The sequence below is a fragment of the Bos javanicus genome, chromosome 9 (assembly GCF_032452875.1).
Source record: "Bos javanicus breed banteng chromosome 9, ARS-OSU_banteng_1.0, whole genome shotgun sequence".
Lineage (NCBI taxonomy): Eukaryota > Metazoa > Chordata > Mammalia > Artiodactyla > Bovidae > Bos > Bos javanicus.
This window is the reverse complement of record NC_083876.1, coordinates 62,828,733-62,842,316: the sequence shown is the minus strand read 5'-3', so window position 1 is coordinate 62,842,316 and position 13,584 is coordinate 62,828,733. Positions and strand designations below refer to the sequence as shown.

At 40.8% G+C, this 13,584-nt stretch overlaps 1 protein-coding gene across 2 annotated transcripts in view; it reads left to right on the top strand.

The window, feature by feature from the left end:
* Positions 1-13,174, top strand: part of HTR1E (5-hydroxytryptamine receptor 1E) — a 95,976-nt gene extending 82,802 nt beyond the window's left edge. The window contains exons 1-2 of one of the 2 annotated variants that reach the window (XM_061427890.1): positions 1,406-1,757; positions 6,734-13,174. In XM_061427890.1, coding sequence (XP_061283874.1) covers positions 6,938-8,035 — 1,098 coding nt within the window. In that variant the 5' untranslated portion in view covers positions 1,406-1,757; positions 6,734-6,937 and the 3' untranslated portion in view covers positions 8,036-13,174. Of the gene's footprint in view, positions 1-1,405; positions 1,758-6,733 lie in introns of those variants that run through there. The other variant, XM_061427889.1, reaches the window with a different exon arrangement.
* The last annotated feature ends 410 nt before the right edge of the window (positions 13,175-13,584 follow it).

Here is a 13,584-nt window from a genome sequence, read left to right as displayed (position 1 = left end):
CAACCATAACATCCTCTTCTTCGAGTCTCTTTCCCAGGGATTCCACGTCCTAGCAGCCCAATCAGGCTTTGTTCCGCCACTTAGACCTTAATCCTCAACAGCTTGTGGCCTTCTAGCTTTGCAAACTAGTGCACCAAGGTCTCTAACTTCTTACCCTGCTCTCCCACCTTGTCTGTCAGCCCACAAGCTGGAAGAGCCACGGACATCCTTCTCCAACCTCAGTTCTTCTTACAACTTCTAACTCGAGTTCCCACCTGCCCGCACTAGAGACTAGCCCACTTCCAGCCCTTCAGTTCCCTTCTTTGCTGCAGTGTACCACGTACAGTTCCCCAAACAAGCTCACTAAGCCAGGGTTCCAGGGTGTGCACAGACACACACAGAGGACCATGAGCATTTAATACATAGGTCACCCTTCCCCCACATAAGGGTCAATAGCCAACTCAGGACTTCTCCCACGGACATCTCTTTCCCAAAACCCACTTCTCCAATCTCCTAATTTTTTTGGTTTTCAAATTCAGAAATTTCCAGAGTGAAATCTGAAATTGGCCCTCAAATGTAGAAAGCAAAAAGAGACCAAAGAAAGAAGCAGACCACTCCAGATGGGTAGGTGGGAGCTAACTGAGCAAGGGAACCTGTATCTGAGGCTAGTCTTAAGCAGCCACCAGATGAATACATCTTTGCATCCATCTGCCAGAATCTTTAAAGTTTATGTAGAGGCCTTAACTGGATGCAGCCACATATACTGTCCAGATGATCTCAATAATACTTTAATTTCTCAAGGCTTCATCCTTGAAAACGGCTCCCACCATGGGAACTGTGAGCAAAACATATGTTCTAAAGACCGGAGAGGGATGGAGGAGCCTCCCTTTGCTCTGGTCCAGCTCATGGGTCAGCTGGCAGTCATGCCCTCTGGGTGACCTCCCCTTAGATGAACATAAAACCTAAAACTATTAAGCTTCTAAAAGAAGATACAGAAAAGTATCCTGGTGACTTTGAGATTATAAAAAAAAAAAAAAACTTCTTAGAAGCTCTAATCACAAAGAAAACATGGATCACTTACCCTTTCTCAAAATTAAAGTTTTCTGCTTTATCGAAAGCCTTCAGACAAAGGCAAGGAATTCCCTGGTGGTCCAGTGGTTAGGAGTCTGTGGTTCCTAACCTGCAGGGGACACAGGTTTGATCCCTGGTCAGGGAACTTAAGATCCCACATGCCAAGTGGTGTGGCCAAAAAAAAAAAAAAAATCTTTTTTTTAAATACAAAGGCAAACCACAGAGTGGAAGAAAATGTTCACAAAACGTTGTTCTGACAGAAGACTTGTGTCTAGAGTATGTAAACATCTCCTGAAAATATGTCCTGTTTTGTTTGAATTTTTACAATGATAATATTGTCCTGTTATTATGATATAGTAACCTCATAATGACCACATTTCATGTCCCAATCACAATTTCAATCATTCAACAAATAAGAAAATGGGAATGAAGAACCCCACACTCTAGTATCTGTTCTACATCTACCTCTGCTCCCACTAAAAGTCACATTGAGAAACACACTGCTAGTCACCCTTTCTTTCCCTTGACAGGCAAAGAACAGTCTTTATGAAGACTGAGGAAGTGGATTTAACAAATAGGGAGATAAAATTACTAATATGAGGGCAAGCTGCCACTCCTGCAATAATGAAAAGAAGAAATTGGCACACATTTTCAGAGCTCAGAAAAACTTGGGCAAAATGAAAACAAAGAAGAGATTAAAGAATACAGTAAGTCCCCAACATGAAATGAGTTCTGTCCTGAGAGTATGTTCATAAGTCCAATTTGTTCATAAGTCCAATTTGTCCATAAGTCAAACAGACTTAACCTAGGTACCCAACTAACACAATTGGCTACATGGTACTATATAAAGTAATAGCTTTATAATACTTGTCACAAAAATATTACATAAAAAACCAACACAAAAAATAAAACATTAAACATTTTTAACAAACATTAAACATTTTTAATCTTACAGTACAGTAACTTACAGATACGTGAACTAACTTACATGACTGGATATGTGAACACATGTTCTCATCTTTGAAAGTTCACAACTTGAAGGTTTGTATGTAGGTGACTTTACTGTATTTATGGTAAATTATTAATAGTTATGAAAACCAATAGGATAGTAGATAAGATGGTGAAATTAAAAAACATTTAAGTATGCTCATAACCTCTTCTGGTGCCTGGTGCTCTGACCATCACTGGGATAATATAAACCAGAGGCTCTGAGGTATCTTGGTAAATGGGAATGGGAGCATCATGCACTGAGCCAGTTGGTATAGACTAATTCTTTTCTATTGGTAATTCTAATGAAAAATAATTTATTAATAGATATGGATTTATACTGCACTGGTATTTTCAATGCCATGATTAGAGCAGAAACAAAGTTACAAAACCACCCACAAGATGTTCCTGCATCAACTCCTGATATGTCTGTTTTTAGTTATGATTATTGCAGTCAATTTTCCATTCCAGAAGACTAATACAAGTTTGGTATGTTGCTATCAGTATTTGCATTGGTTCTGCAAAATGTGTTTTGGGTTCAGGGTTACTATGGCCCCTCCTCCCCTACTAGGTGTGAAGCTAAAGCTACTTAATAGATTTTCAGACGCTATTTAACCAGCTCTGTTCTAATTAGAAATCGTACTACCTCCTATGGATTCAGTGCTCAGTTGCTCAGTTGTGTCCGACTCTTCGCAACCCCATAGACGATAGCCCACCAGGCTGCTCTGTCCATGGGATTTTCCAGGCAAGAATACTGGAGTGGGTTGCCATTTCCTTCTCCAGGATGGAGTTGGTAGTGATTCTAAAACAGGTGTTATTTTTCTTAAGAAGGTAAAGGAAGCCAAGACAATTGAGGCTGGATCATTTCCTGAGTAAGGCTCTAGCCTCTTCACCACCCCCAATGTAATCTCTTAAATTGCTACTTACCCGTGTCCCCAGGCCCCACTGACTCTCGACCTCCTCCATGACTGCTTTCCTGCTTCCTCTTTTACATTCCACTCAGTCCACAAACACTCCCTGTCCCAGTATAAAAGTTATTGAGTGTAGCAGTAAAGGAAACTATAAACAGCCCAGTTTAAAAAAAACACCTCTCATCTTAAAGAGAGAGCAACCCTGACTCCACATTTCCCTCCACAGTCACCACCTTAATTTTCTGCTCCCCTTTTCAGTAAAACTCTGGAAAACATTGCTTTTATTGGATGTCTCAATTTCCTCTCCTCCCATTTCCTCTTGAAACTGCTGCATTCTGCCTTTCATCTCCATCTCTGCACCTGAACGCCTCTTGTCAAGGCCATGGATGTCACCCAGATTGCCCAGCCAGTATTTAGGTCACACTCTCTTACTTAATACATTTTCTTTACATGGTCGTGGCATAGAATTCTCTCTCCTTGTTCTCCTCCACCTTGGGAGCTTTTCTTGTGCTCTAATGAAGAATTTATTTGCAGGGCAGCAATGGAGAAACAGACATAGAGAATAGACTTATGTTCATGGGGAGAGGGGAGGAGAGGGTGAGATGTATGGAAAGAATAACATGGAAACTTAATTACCATATGCAAAATAGCCAATGGGAATTTGCTGTATGGCTCAGGAAACTCAAACAGGGCTCTGTATCAATCTAGAGACTGGGATGGGGAGTGAGATGGGAGGGAGGTTCAAAAGAGAGGGGAGATATATATATATATAGAAGTATATATATATATGTATATATATATGGCTGGTTCATGTTGAGGTTTGACAGAAAACAACAAAATTTTGTAAAGCAATTATCCTTCAGTTAAAAATTAAATCGAGTTTTTTTTTTTAAAAAGAGCTAACAATGCAGTCCCTGAAAACTATGTTTTTACTCACTTAACTAGAAATTAAATTTAATTTAAAATTAAAAAGACAAATGAGGTATAGATCTTACCCTCCAGAAATGTATAGTTTGCTGGGGGGAGAGGGGGTTGAAAAATAAATAGTTACAAAATAAGGAACAAATGGTGTTGCCAGAGAAATGACAGTTGGGACTTATGGAAACTCAGATAAATAGAGCATCTCTTAAAAGTTTGATGAAGCTGAATTAGTTTTGACTTTTTTATTGCACACTTGCAAAATTAATGCATTTCCTAATTGTCTCTGTAATCAGATTGAAATTTCTAAAGTTTTCTGTTGCTTGTTCATGCTCCCAATCTTATAATTGGAATGGAAAAGCCTTTTTCTTGGTCTATGTCACAGACCTCAAGAACCCAAGAAACACATATCTAAGGATAAATATTTGAAGAAAAAAAACAATTTTATTTCATTTTATTTAAGAGGAAGGGGTCAAAATGTAGAGATTAACACACGGGACACTGGGAGAAATGTAGAGAGGTTTCCCTAAGCAGCTAGTAGATGGTTCCTCTGGGATCTGAACCCAGGTCTGTCTAATTCCAGAGCCCATACTCTTTCAGTATTATAGCCTGGTCTCAAATATAAATTCATATTTAAACATTATACAAAGAGGGTAAGGTACCCGTGGGTAAGAAAACATTTGATTTACAAAAACCAGGGAGTTGTTGATGGCACAAGTGCCCTGGAAGAACTAGAGAAACACAAGACATTTAAAAGTGAGCACATCCATGGACTTCCCTGGTGGTCCAGAGGTTAAGACTCCACACTCCCACTGCAGGGGACGTGGGTTTGATCCCTGGTCAGGGAAACTAAGATCCCACATGCCAAAGGAAGATACAGACTATCTTAGGAATAATTGCCCCATTTGATTGTTAGTGAAATTATCATTTCCTTTTATTTTCTGTATCTAAAATATAAATGATGCTCATTTCCTCTCTTCTTGGTTTTTGTGCTATATGCAGGAGAAGGTAAATTTAGAGCTAAATCTTATCCAAGCCGGAGATTTAGATTCCTGTTCTCTGCCTTTCAACTCCCACTTCATCCAAAGACCTTCACCATCACTCTTTACCGGCTCTTGCCCTCGTCCTCTGCTAAAATCATTATGTCTGTTGGGTCTAATCCACATCAATCTTCAACCCTTCTTAAAACTGCTGAAACACTGGTTTTTCTTGGACCTAATGTCATAGAGTCATATCAGAGGATTTGATTTTTGTTCTAACCAGTAGTCATCAGTTGTGAATATTCCTATGCAGATTTTGATTGACTTGTTGTCATGAGTACAAATTTATATTTAACTTTACAGCTATGTATTCAATAAATGTCACTATCTTATTTACTGCCCAGCTTAATGACAGCTATCCAGTAGACAGATGACAGATAGAGAGACAAAGAGATAAATAGAGAACACAAATGTTAACCAAAAGTAAACACATCTTTTTAAATATAGACATCTTTGGGCTTGGTGATAATGCTGTTTCACAGCTGATTTACTGTATTACTCTGAGAATAATTAGCCATAAACATCAAAGGAATGTTATATGTTTTTTTCTCTCTTTTCTCCAAAGAAACGCACAGTGGGATATGTAAGATGTCAGAAATAATTAGACAAAATTGCACAATCCCATTGTGATACTAAAATATCTCTGAAGTTGAATATTTGCTGTGAAACCTTAAAATCTGGTTTGAAAGATGCTTATTATAAACAGTATATTTTTTCTTTAAAGGTAATGGTCCCAGAATTTTTAAAGCATGGTATTATGTGACTATATGGTTCCAAGTGTGAAAAGATGTATAAAGATAAATGAGAAAGTCATCTGGGTGGCAAGATAGACTTAAAATTCTGTAATGTCGCCCTCAGAAAGAGTTTGGGAACTTAAAAAAGTAGCATTTGAATAATAATATAGGGATGAAGTTTATTGGTGAACATAACAGAAAAGAAACTGACTCACAGATATAGAGAACTAGTGGTTACCAGTGGGGAGAAGGAAGAAAGGAGGGGCAATATAGAGGATTAAGAGATACCAAACAAACTACTATTATATAAGATAAGCTACAAGGATAGGGACTTCCCTGGCAGACCAGGGTAAGACTTCGCCTTCCAATGTAGGGGATGAGGGTTTAATCCCTGGTCAAGGAGGTAAGATCCCACATGATTTGTGGCCAAAAAACCAAAACATACAACAGAAGCAATGTTGTAACAAATTCAATAGTTTTTAAATGGTCCATTTTTTTTTTAATCCTTTTTGAAAAAAAGCTACAGGGGGCTTCCCGGTGGCTCAGCAGTAAAGAATCCACCTACCAGTGCAGGAGACATTGGTTCAATCCCTGGTCCAGGAAGATCCTGCATGCCACAGAGCAACTAAGCCCATGACCACAACTACTGAGCCTGTGCTCTAGAGCCCAGGAGCCACAACTACAGATGCCCGCACACCTAGACCCCATGCTCTGCAACACAAGAAGCCACAGCAATGCAAAGCCCATGCCCTACAACTAGAAAGTAGCCCCTGGTTGCCAAAACTAGGGGAAAAGTCTATGCAGCAATGAAGACCCAGGACAGCCAAAAATAAATAAATAAATAAATAATTTTTAAATGCTGCATGGATATATTGTACAGCACAGGGACTACAGCTAATACTTTTAAATAACTGTACATAGAGTATAACCTTTAAAAATTGTGAATCACCATATTGTACATTTATAACATATTATATATTAACTATACTTCCATTTTTTAAAAAGAGGGAGTTTACATTCAGAGAAGAAAAAATATATATCAAAAACATGTAAAGGTTTTATGAATACTGAAATACTGTCATTTGTCTTCCAGGTGAAAGAACATGGCTTTTTCATTCAGACTATAGCATACAGTACTGTGGTTTTTCTATTTACCCACACAAAATGGAACCCAAGAGACAACACAGCTGAGGAAATTACAGAGTCTTTACCAATGAAAGACATTCAAGTCTGCGTAGTTTTCAGCTGAAACAAATAACCACCAGCTTCTCCACAGCATAGATTAGAACAGGGGAAAATGAACATCACTAACTGTACCCCGGAAGCCAGTGTGGCTGTGAGACCCAAGACCATCACGGAGAAGATGCTCATTTCTATGACTCTGGTGATCATCACCACCCTGACCATGCTGCTAAACTCCGCTGTGATCATGGCCATCTGCACCACCAAGAAGCTCCACCAGCCTGCCAACTACCTGATCTGTTCTCTAGCCGTGACGGATCTCCTGGTGGCTGTGCTTGTCATGCCCTTGAGCATCATGTACATTGTCATGGACAGCTGGAAGCTGGGGTACTTCATCTGCGAGGTGTGGCTGAGTGTGGATATGACCTGCTGCACCTGCTCCATCCTTCATCTCTGTGTGATCGCCCTGGACAGGTACTGGGCCATCACCAATGCTATCGAGTACGCCAGGAAGAGGACTGCCAAGAGGGCCGGGCTGATGATCCTCACGGTCTGGACCATCTCCATCTTCATCTCCATGCCCCCTCTGTTCTGGAGGAGCCACCGCAGACTCAGCCCGCCCCCCAGTCAGTGCACCATCCGGCACGACCACGTCATCTACACCATCTACTCCACACTTGGGGCATTCTACATTCCCTTGACTTTGATACTGATTCTCTATTACCGGATTTACCATGCAGCCAAGAGCCTTTACCAGAAAAGAGGTTCAAGCCGGCATTTAAGCAACAGAAGCACAGATAGCCAAAATTCGTTTGCCAGTTGTAAACTGACACAGACGTTCTGTGTGTCTGACTTCTCCACCTCAGACCCTACCACAGAGTTTGAGAAGATCCACACCTCCATTAGGATTCCTCCCTTTGACAATGACCTAGATTACCCAGGAGAACGCCAACAAATCTCCAGCACCAGGGAGCGCAAGGCAGCACGAATCCTGGGTCTGATTTTGGGTGCGTTCATCTTGTCCTGGCTGCCATTCTTCATCAAAGAGTTGATTGTAGGTCTGAGCACCTATGCTGTGTCCTCCGAAGTGGCTGATTTTTTGACCTGGCTTGGTTATGTGAATTCTCTGATCAACCCTCTGCTCTACACAAGTTTCAATGAAGACTTTAAACTGGCTTTTAAAAAGCTTATTCGGTGCCGAGAACACACTTAGATTGTAAAAACTCAGAAGGCTTGACTTTTAGCAGCCTCATGAGTGCACAGGGGTAAGGGATGTAGCTTATTAATTCTTGAACATAGTTGGTTCAGGAGAGTTTGTGAGTACGTGTGGTCTTGTTTTGTCTTTTTTTCTTTTCCTGTTTTGTTATTTCATGTGCTGTTTTCTACCTCTGGTCTTATTTGTGGTACATAATTTCAAATAAACACTATCAAACAAAAACAGAAATTTCATAGCAGTAATAATAAGGTGAAATAGTACATACTTTTTATTTCTTTAGCCATTTCAGTTAACCCAGCAATTAAAGAATGCCAAAATAAATCTTCATTTGCAGAATTCTTTATTACTTATGTATCAAATACACGATGACCTGCCTTGGTGTGTGGCGTTAATTCTGAGGTTATGGATCCAAATGCTTAAAAATTTCATTGGATATTGCATGATAACATAAAGGATTTTTTTTTTAAGTTGTGCGGTGTCATCTACTGCTTGCAGATCTGACCTGAAGTCATTCCTTATGACTACATGGCCTGCACCTTTCTGGCAGTATAGCTGCCTCTTAGTGCTCTTAGTTCACGATTAAATAAGCATCTTCATTCTCTAAAAAGAATGTAGAATGAATGTACTAATACTTTCCTAGGCCTTTGACTATGAATGTGAAACATAAGCAAATAATATTATGAAACAATTATCAAAACTGGTCACTTTGTTGTTGACACATCGGGCCTCCTCTAGTTCTCAGAAGCATCACAGCAAAACTTCGGATATACTCTCCCATTCTAGCAGGATTAAAGTGGGAGCACATGCCAAACTGGAGAACTTTTAAAGCAACATTAAGCTACTGTACCCATTAAGGGATGTATTGATCAGATGAGGGAATACATTACCTGAAGAACTTTGTTGGAGAAAGTTACTCATTAAATTATCAGTTGTGCATATGGAAAAAAAATTAAACACTGAAACATCTATGTATATAGCAGAAACCACCCAGCAGGAAGTGAGTATGAAATTGTGTCTCCTGGAACCCCAGTGGCTTCCGTGCCAGACTGCTGTGTGGGTCCAGGAGGTTGCAGGTAGGACCCAAGGCCACGCAATGTGTGGCTGACCAGGACCAATGGCTCCAGTCCCTTGGAGGAGCTCACCGCTAAGTCAAGAGTGCTGACAGAAGGGACTGAAAGTGCGTAAATTCTTGCACATTCCTCAGTAAGTGACTGTTGTAGAGCTGGGCTCCCCCACCTCTCATCCATGACCTCTCCCACTTCTTCACATCCCCCAGATTGCATCTCTTCTTTGCTGAGAAGACATTGGTTTCTCAACCATCTGCACCTCCATGTTTTACTCCTTAATTCCATCCCCTCTCAACTTTTCTATAATCTTGCCCCTTTCTCTCAGTCTCTCCCTCTCCTTTTCAATCTCCTTCCCATCACCGCTTCCTCTCCCCTCTCTTCTTTACTCTCAGCCATCAATTTGCTCGAATCTTTTTTTGCACTAGGACGGAGTCCTCCACCTGTAGTACCTCCTTATGCTCCTTCATCTCTCTCCTCGTTCTCCCACCTGAGTCTCCAGTTATCCACCCATTTGTTCTGCCTCCAGTTCTCACCTGCCACTGCCTATTCTCTCTTTTGCCATCTGGGTATGCCTGTCCCAATTCCCCCAAAACTGATCTCCCAAAGGTTACTGGGGACTTGCCAATGGGCAAATCTAGTGACCTTCCCTCTGTCCTTATCTAACTTCCTGTTCTCATCAGTTCAAACAGTTAGCCATCCCTTTCTTGTTTAAGCCTGTGCCTTCTAGGATCCTTTACTTTCTCACTTCTCTAGTTACCTTCTCATTCTTTGCCTCCTTTTCTTCCTTCTGGGAGTTAACCATCAGTTCTTACTTCCTGTATATTCATACTCCATTCCAACCTCCATCATTTCCACAAATATTTCCTTGCCTGAGGCTCTAAAATATGTTTCTCTGATTGTGATCTGTCTCATTCTCACACCATAACCCATGAATTAAGTCTGGTGGACATTCCTTGTGAACACTGTCAGTGCCTCAAACACAGCCCTTCTAAACTGAACTCATGATCGTTTTCCTGCACTCAAACCTTCTCCTTTCTACCTTCTCAGTCTCAGACAACAGGATTTTGTTTTATTTATTTGGGGGCTGCACTAGGTCTTTATTATAGCACATGGGCTTTCTCCAGATGCAGTTCATGGACTTACTTGCTCCCAGGCATGTGGGGTCTTAGTTCCCTGACCAGAGATCGAACCTGCATCCCCTGCATTGGAAGGCAGATTCTTCATTTGTTTTTTCTTTTTGTTTTCTTTTTTGGGGTGGAGGGAGCTGTGCTGAGTCTTCATTGCTGTACGTGGGCTTTCTCTAGTTGTGGCGAAGGAAGCTACCGTCTAGTGGTGGTGTGTGGGTTTCTCATTGCCATGGCTTCTCTTGCAGAGCATGGGCTTTAGGGTGTGTGGACTTCAGTAGTTGTGGCCCATAGGCTCAGTAGTTGCGGCTCCCAGGTTCTAGGGCACAGGCTCAGTAGTTGTGGTGTATGGGCTTAGTCGCTCCACGGGATCTTCCCGGACCAGGGATTGAACCCATTTCTCTTGCATTGGCAAGCAGATTCTTAACCACTAGATTACTAGGGAAGTCCCAGACAACAGGATTGCCATTCATTTTATCATTCACATTAGATAAATGAGATTCTCTCTCTTTGTGGTTTGTCTTTCACATCCATACAGTATAAAAGTTTTATTACCCATTTATCTCTGTAGAAATGTTTGTATATGCACCCTCCTTCTTCAATAACTTGGTCCTCTCCCCTGGACCAATCTTCTTATCTGATCCACCTACCTCTGGACTCCTCATCTACAACTCTGCCCCTGCTCACCTTCCAGATATACATCTTCCTAGAGCAATAGTTCTCAAAGCAACATCTCCAGACCAGCCGTGTTAGTTTCACTTGGGGACTTGTTAGAAAAGCAAAGTCTAGAGCCCCACTGAAAACCTACCAAGTCAGAAATTTCAAGGCATGGGGCATCCATCTCTGTCTTAACAAGCCTTCCAGGAGACTCTGGTGCATGCTAACATTTAATAATCACTCTCCTAGAATGTCCTGTTGATTTTTAATAACAGCACTCAAAATCCCCCACTATTTTCCCATCAGTATAAGATAAATTAAAATTCCTAAATATAACATTCAAGGCTTCTTCACCATGTGGCCTCAAGCCACCTTTCCAAAGCTAAGTTTCAGCACTTCTTCTCACTCCCATCATATTCCAGAAAAATCTGGATATTTCCTGTGTTTTCTGAGCCTTCCTAACATTTTGCCCCCACTGCTTCAGAAACCTGACCCCATAAGTTTCCATCTTTCTTCCTCCAATCCTTCATCATGGAGTGCAAACACAATCTCTTCTGCAAAGTCTTCGTGAGAAGATTGTCTATCACCATAAAATTCCTCTCTCTGGGGTCTGTGCTCCCTGGAACCTCACGGGGACCTCTGTTATTATAAGTGCTTCCTATCTTGTTGTGCGTTTGTGTATTTCTGCTGTCTGCCCCCAGTAGATTGTGAGCTCCTTGAGGACAGGAACTGTGTCTGTTTTATCTCTGTATCCTTAAGAACTCCAACAGTGTTTTACACACAGTAGGCACTCAATAAATATCTCTTAATGTGAATGAAATTATGTCCCCAGAAAAAAATGTAAGTGTGCAATGTTCTCTCAGTGAGAAAACCAAACTTAAAATCTCATGATGCAATACACACTTCCTTTTTCTTTAATATTTACCCTCTCATCCCAGCTTTGTTCAAAAACTGCTAGGAATGCTTCCACATGAGAATAAAATTAATTTCTCATGCCGCTGAACATAAATGAATGTCCTTTATTGGTTAGGATTCAAGCTAAGCTGTTCCCAAAGAAGAGACCCCCAAATACAGCAGTTCAAGCAAGACAGATCCTCTTTTACATGACAGTCAGGAGGTAGGAGGGAGCCCAGAGTGAGCAGGAAACTCTGCTCCACAGTGTTCTTCAAGGACTTGGGTCTTTACATTTTGTGACTCTGCCATCCTCTCAAGGCTGGTCCTTTTCTGAATGGCCAAAGCTGACTCCCCATCACATCCGTGTTCCAGTCCATAGAAAAGGGGAGAGAGAAATGGAGACCAAGCAATTTCCTTTTAAGTAAGTTGCATGGAAATTATACACATCATTTTTCCTTGGATTCCATTGGCAATAACTTGGTCACATGGGCTTCCCTGGTGGTTCAGCTGGTAAAGAATTCACCTGCAATAAGGGAGACCTGGGTTCAACCCCTGGGTTGGGAAGATCCCCTGGAGAAGGGAATGGCTACTCACTCCAGTATTCCGGCCTGGAGAATTCCATGGGCTGTATAGTCCATGAGGTCACAAAGAGTCAGACACGACTGAGCAACTTTCACTTTCACTAGTCACATGGACACACCAAACTGTAAAAGAGAATTAAGAGTGAATTTCTTGTTGGGCAACCATGTGCCTTGCCAAAAATGAGCACTTCGAAATAAAAGGAAGAAGGAGAGAATGGATACCAGGGGCCAGTGAGCCATCCCTTCTACAAGAGAATATTGGTTTCTGCATGTGCAGCTCAAATATTACAGGGCAAGCCAGATGGCTGTCCAGTCAATGGTGACCTATGTACCAGGATGTTGAGGTTTAAGTTATGGGTGATTTAACTAAGATTGTCCCTATGCTGAAAATCTAGTATTTATCATGACTGTAATGTCTGCTTGCTTTTTTATCACCCTCCATAAGTCTTCATTGAAAATTCTTGGCAATTATGAGTTTAAAACTTTCACAAGTCTAAGTAAATAAAAACACAAAAAATATATGCATAACTAATTTTCACTTACTAACTCATTTCCAGCTTACTAGATAGATCCTAACTAAATATGCTTTCTCATACCTACCTCTGTTCTTAGCAAAGAAGAGTCCATGTATGTTTCCTAGCCTAAATCAAACCTGCTAAAAAAAGTCTGTTGTTCAATTTACTCCTTTAACTGATAGTGTGAGTTGCTACTGACCATTGTTGCCCCCTTAAATTAAAGCTTGAGTGAAATAATAGTAACTTCTGATATGGTCGGTGCTTCTAGGGTAAACATTAGCAGATTAAAAGTAAACCCCAGGAGTCACATTTCATTCACCTCCATTAACTAATAAATTAGGACTTTGGGGCTTGTGTACTTGGTAAAAGAATTCTTGGACATATCACTCCACTGGAGACCTGATGCTTTGCTTGAAACTAGTGTCAGTAAGAATATAATACTACTATCAGCTTTGGATAACTCTATAGGCACCCCACACTTATGAACTTCAGTTTGCAAACTGATACTTATACACCCAGAGCAACACCCAGCAACTGTGCAGATTACCAGCACAAGTCATTTGTTAATAGTTTCAGCTATCACATTGATCTTAATCGACTCGTGTGTTTGCAGTGTTTGCTAAATTTTTAAGATCTCCTACAGATAACTTCATTCTGTAAATATTTGCAAAAACAGTGAGAACACTAGAAAAAATAGCAAGAAAGAGT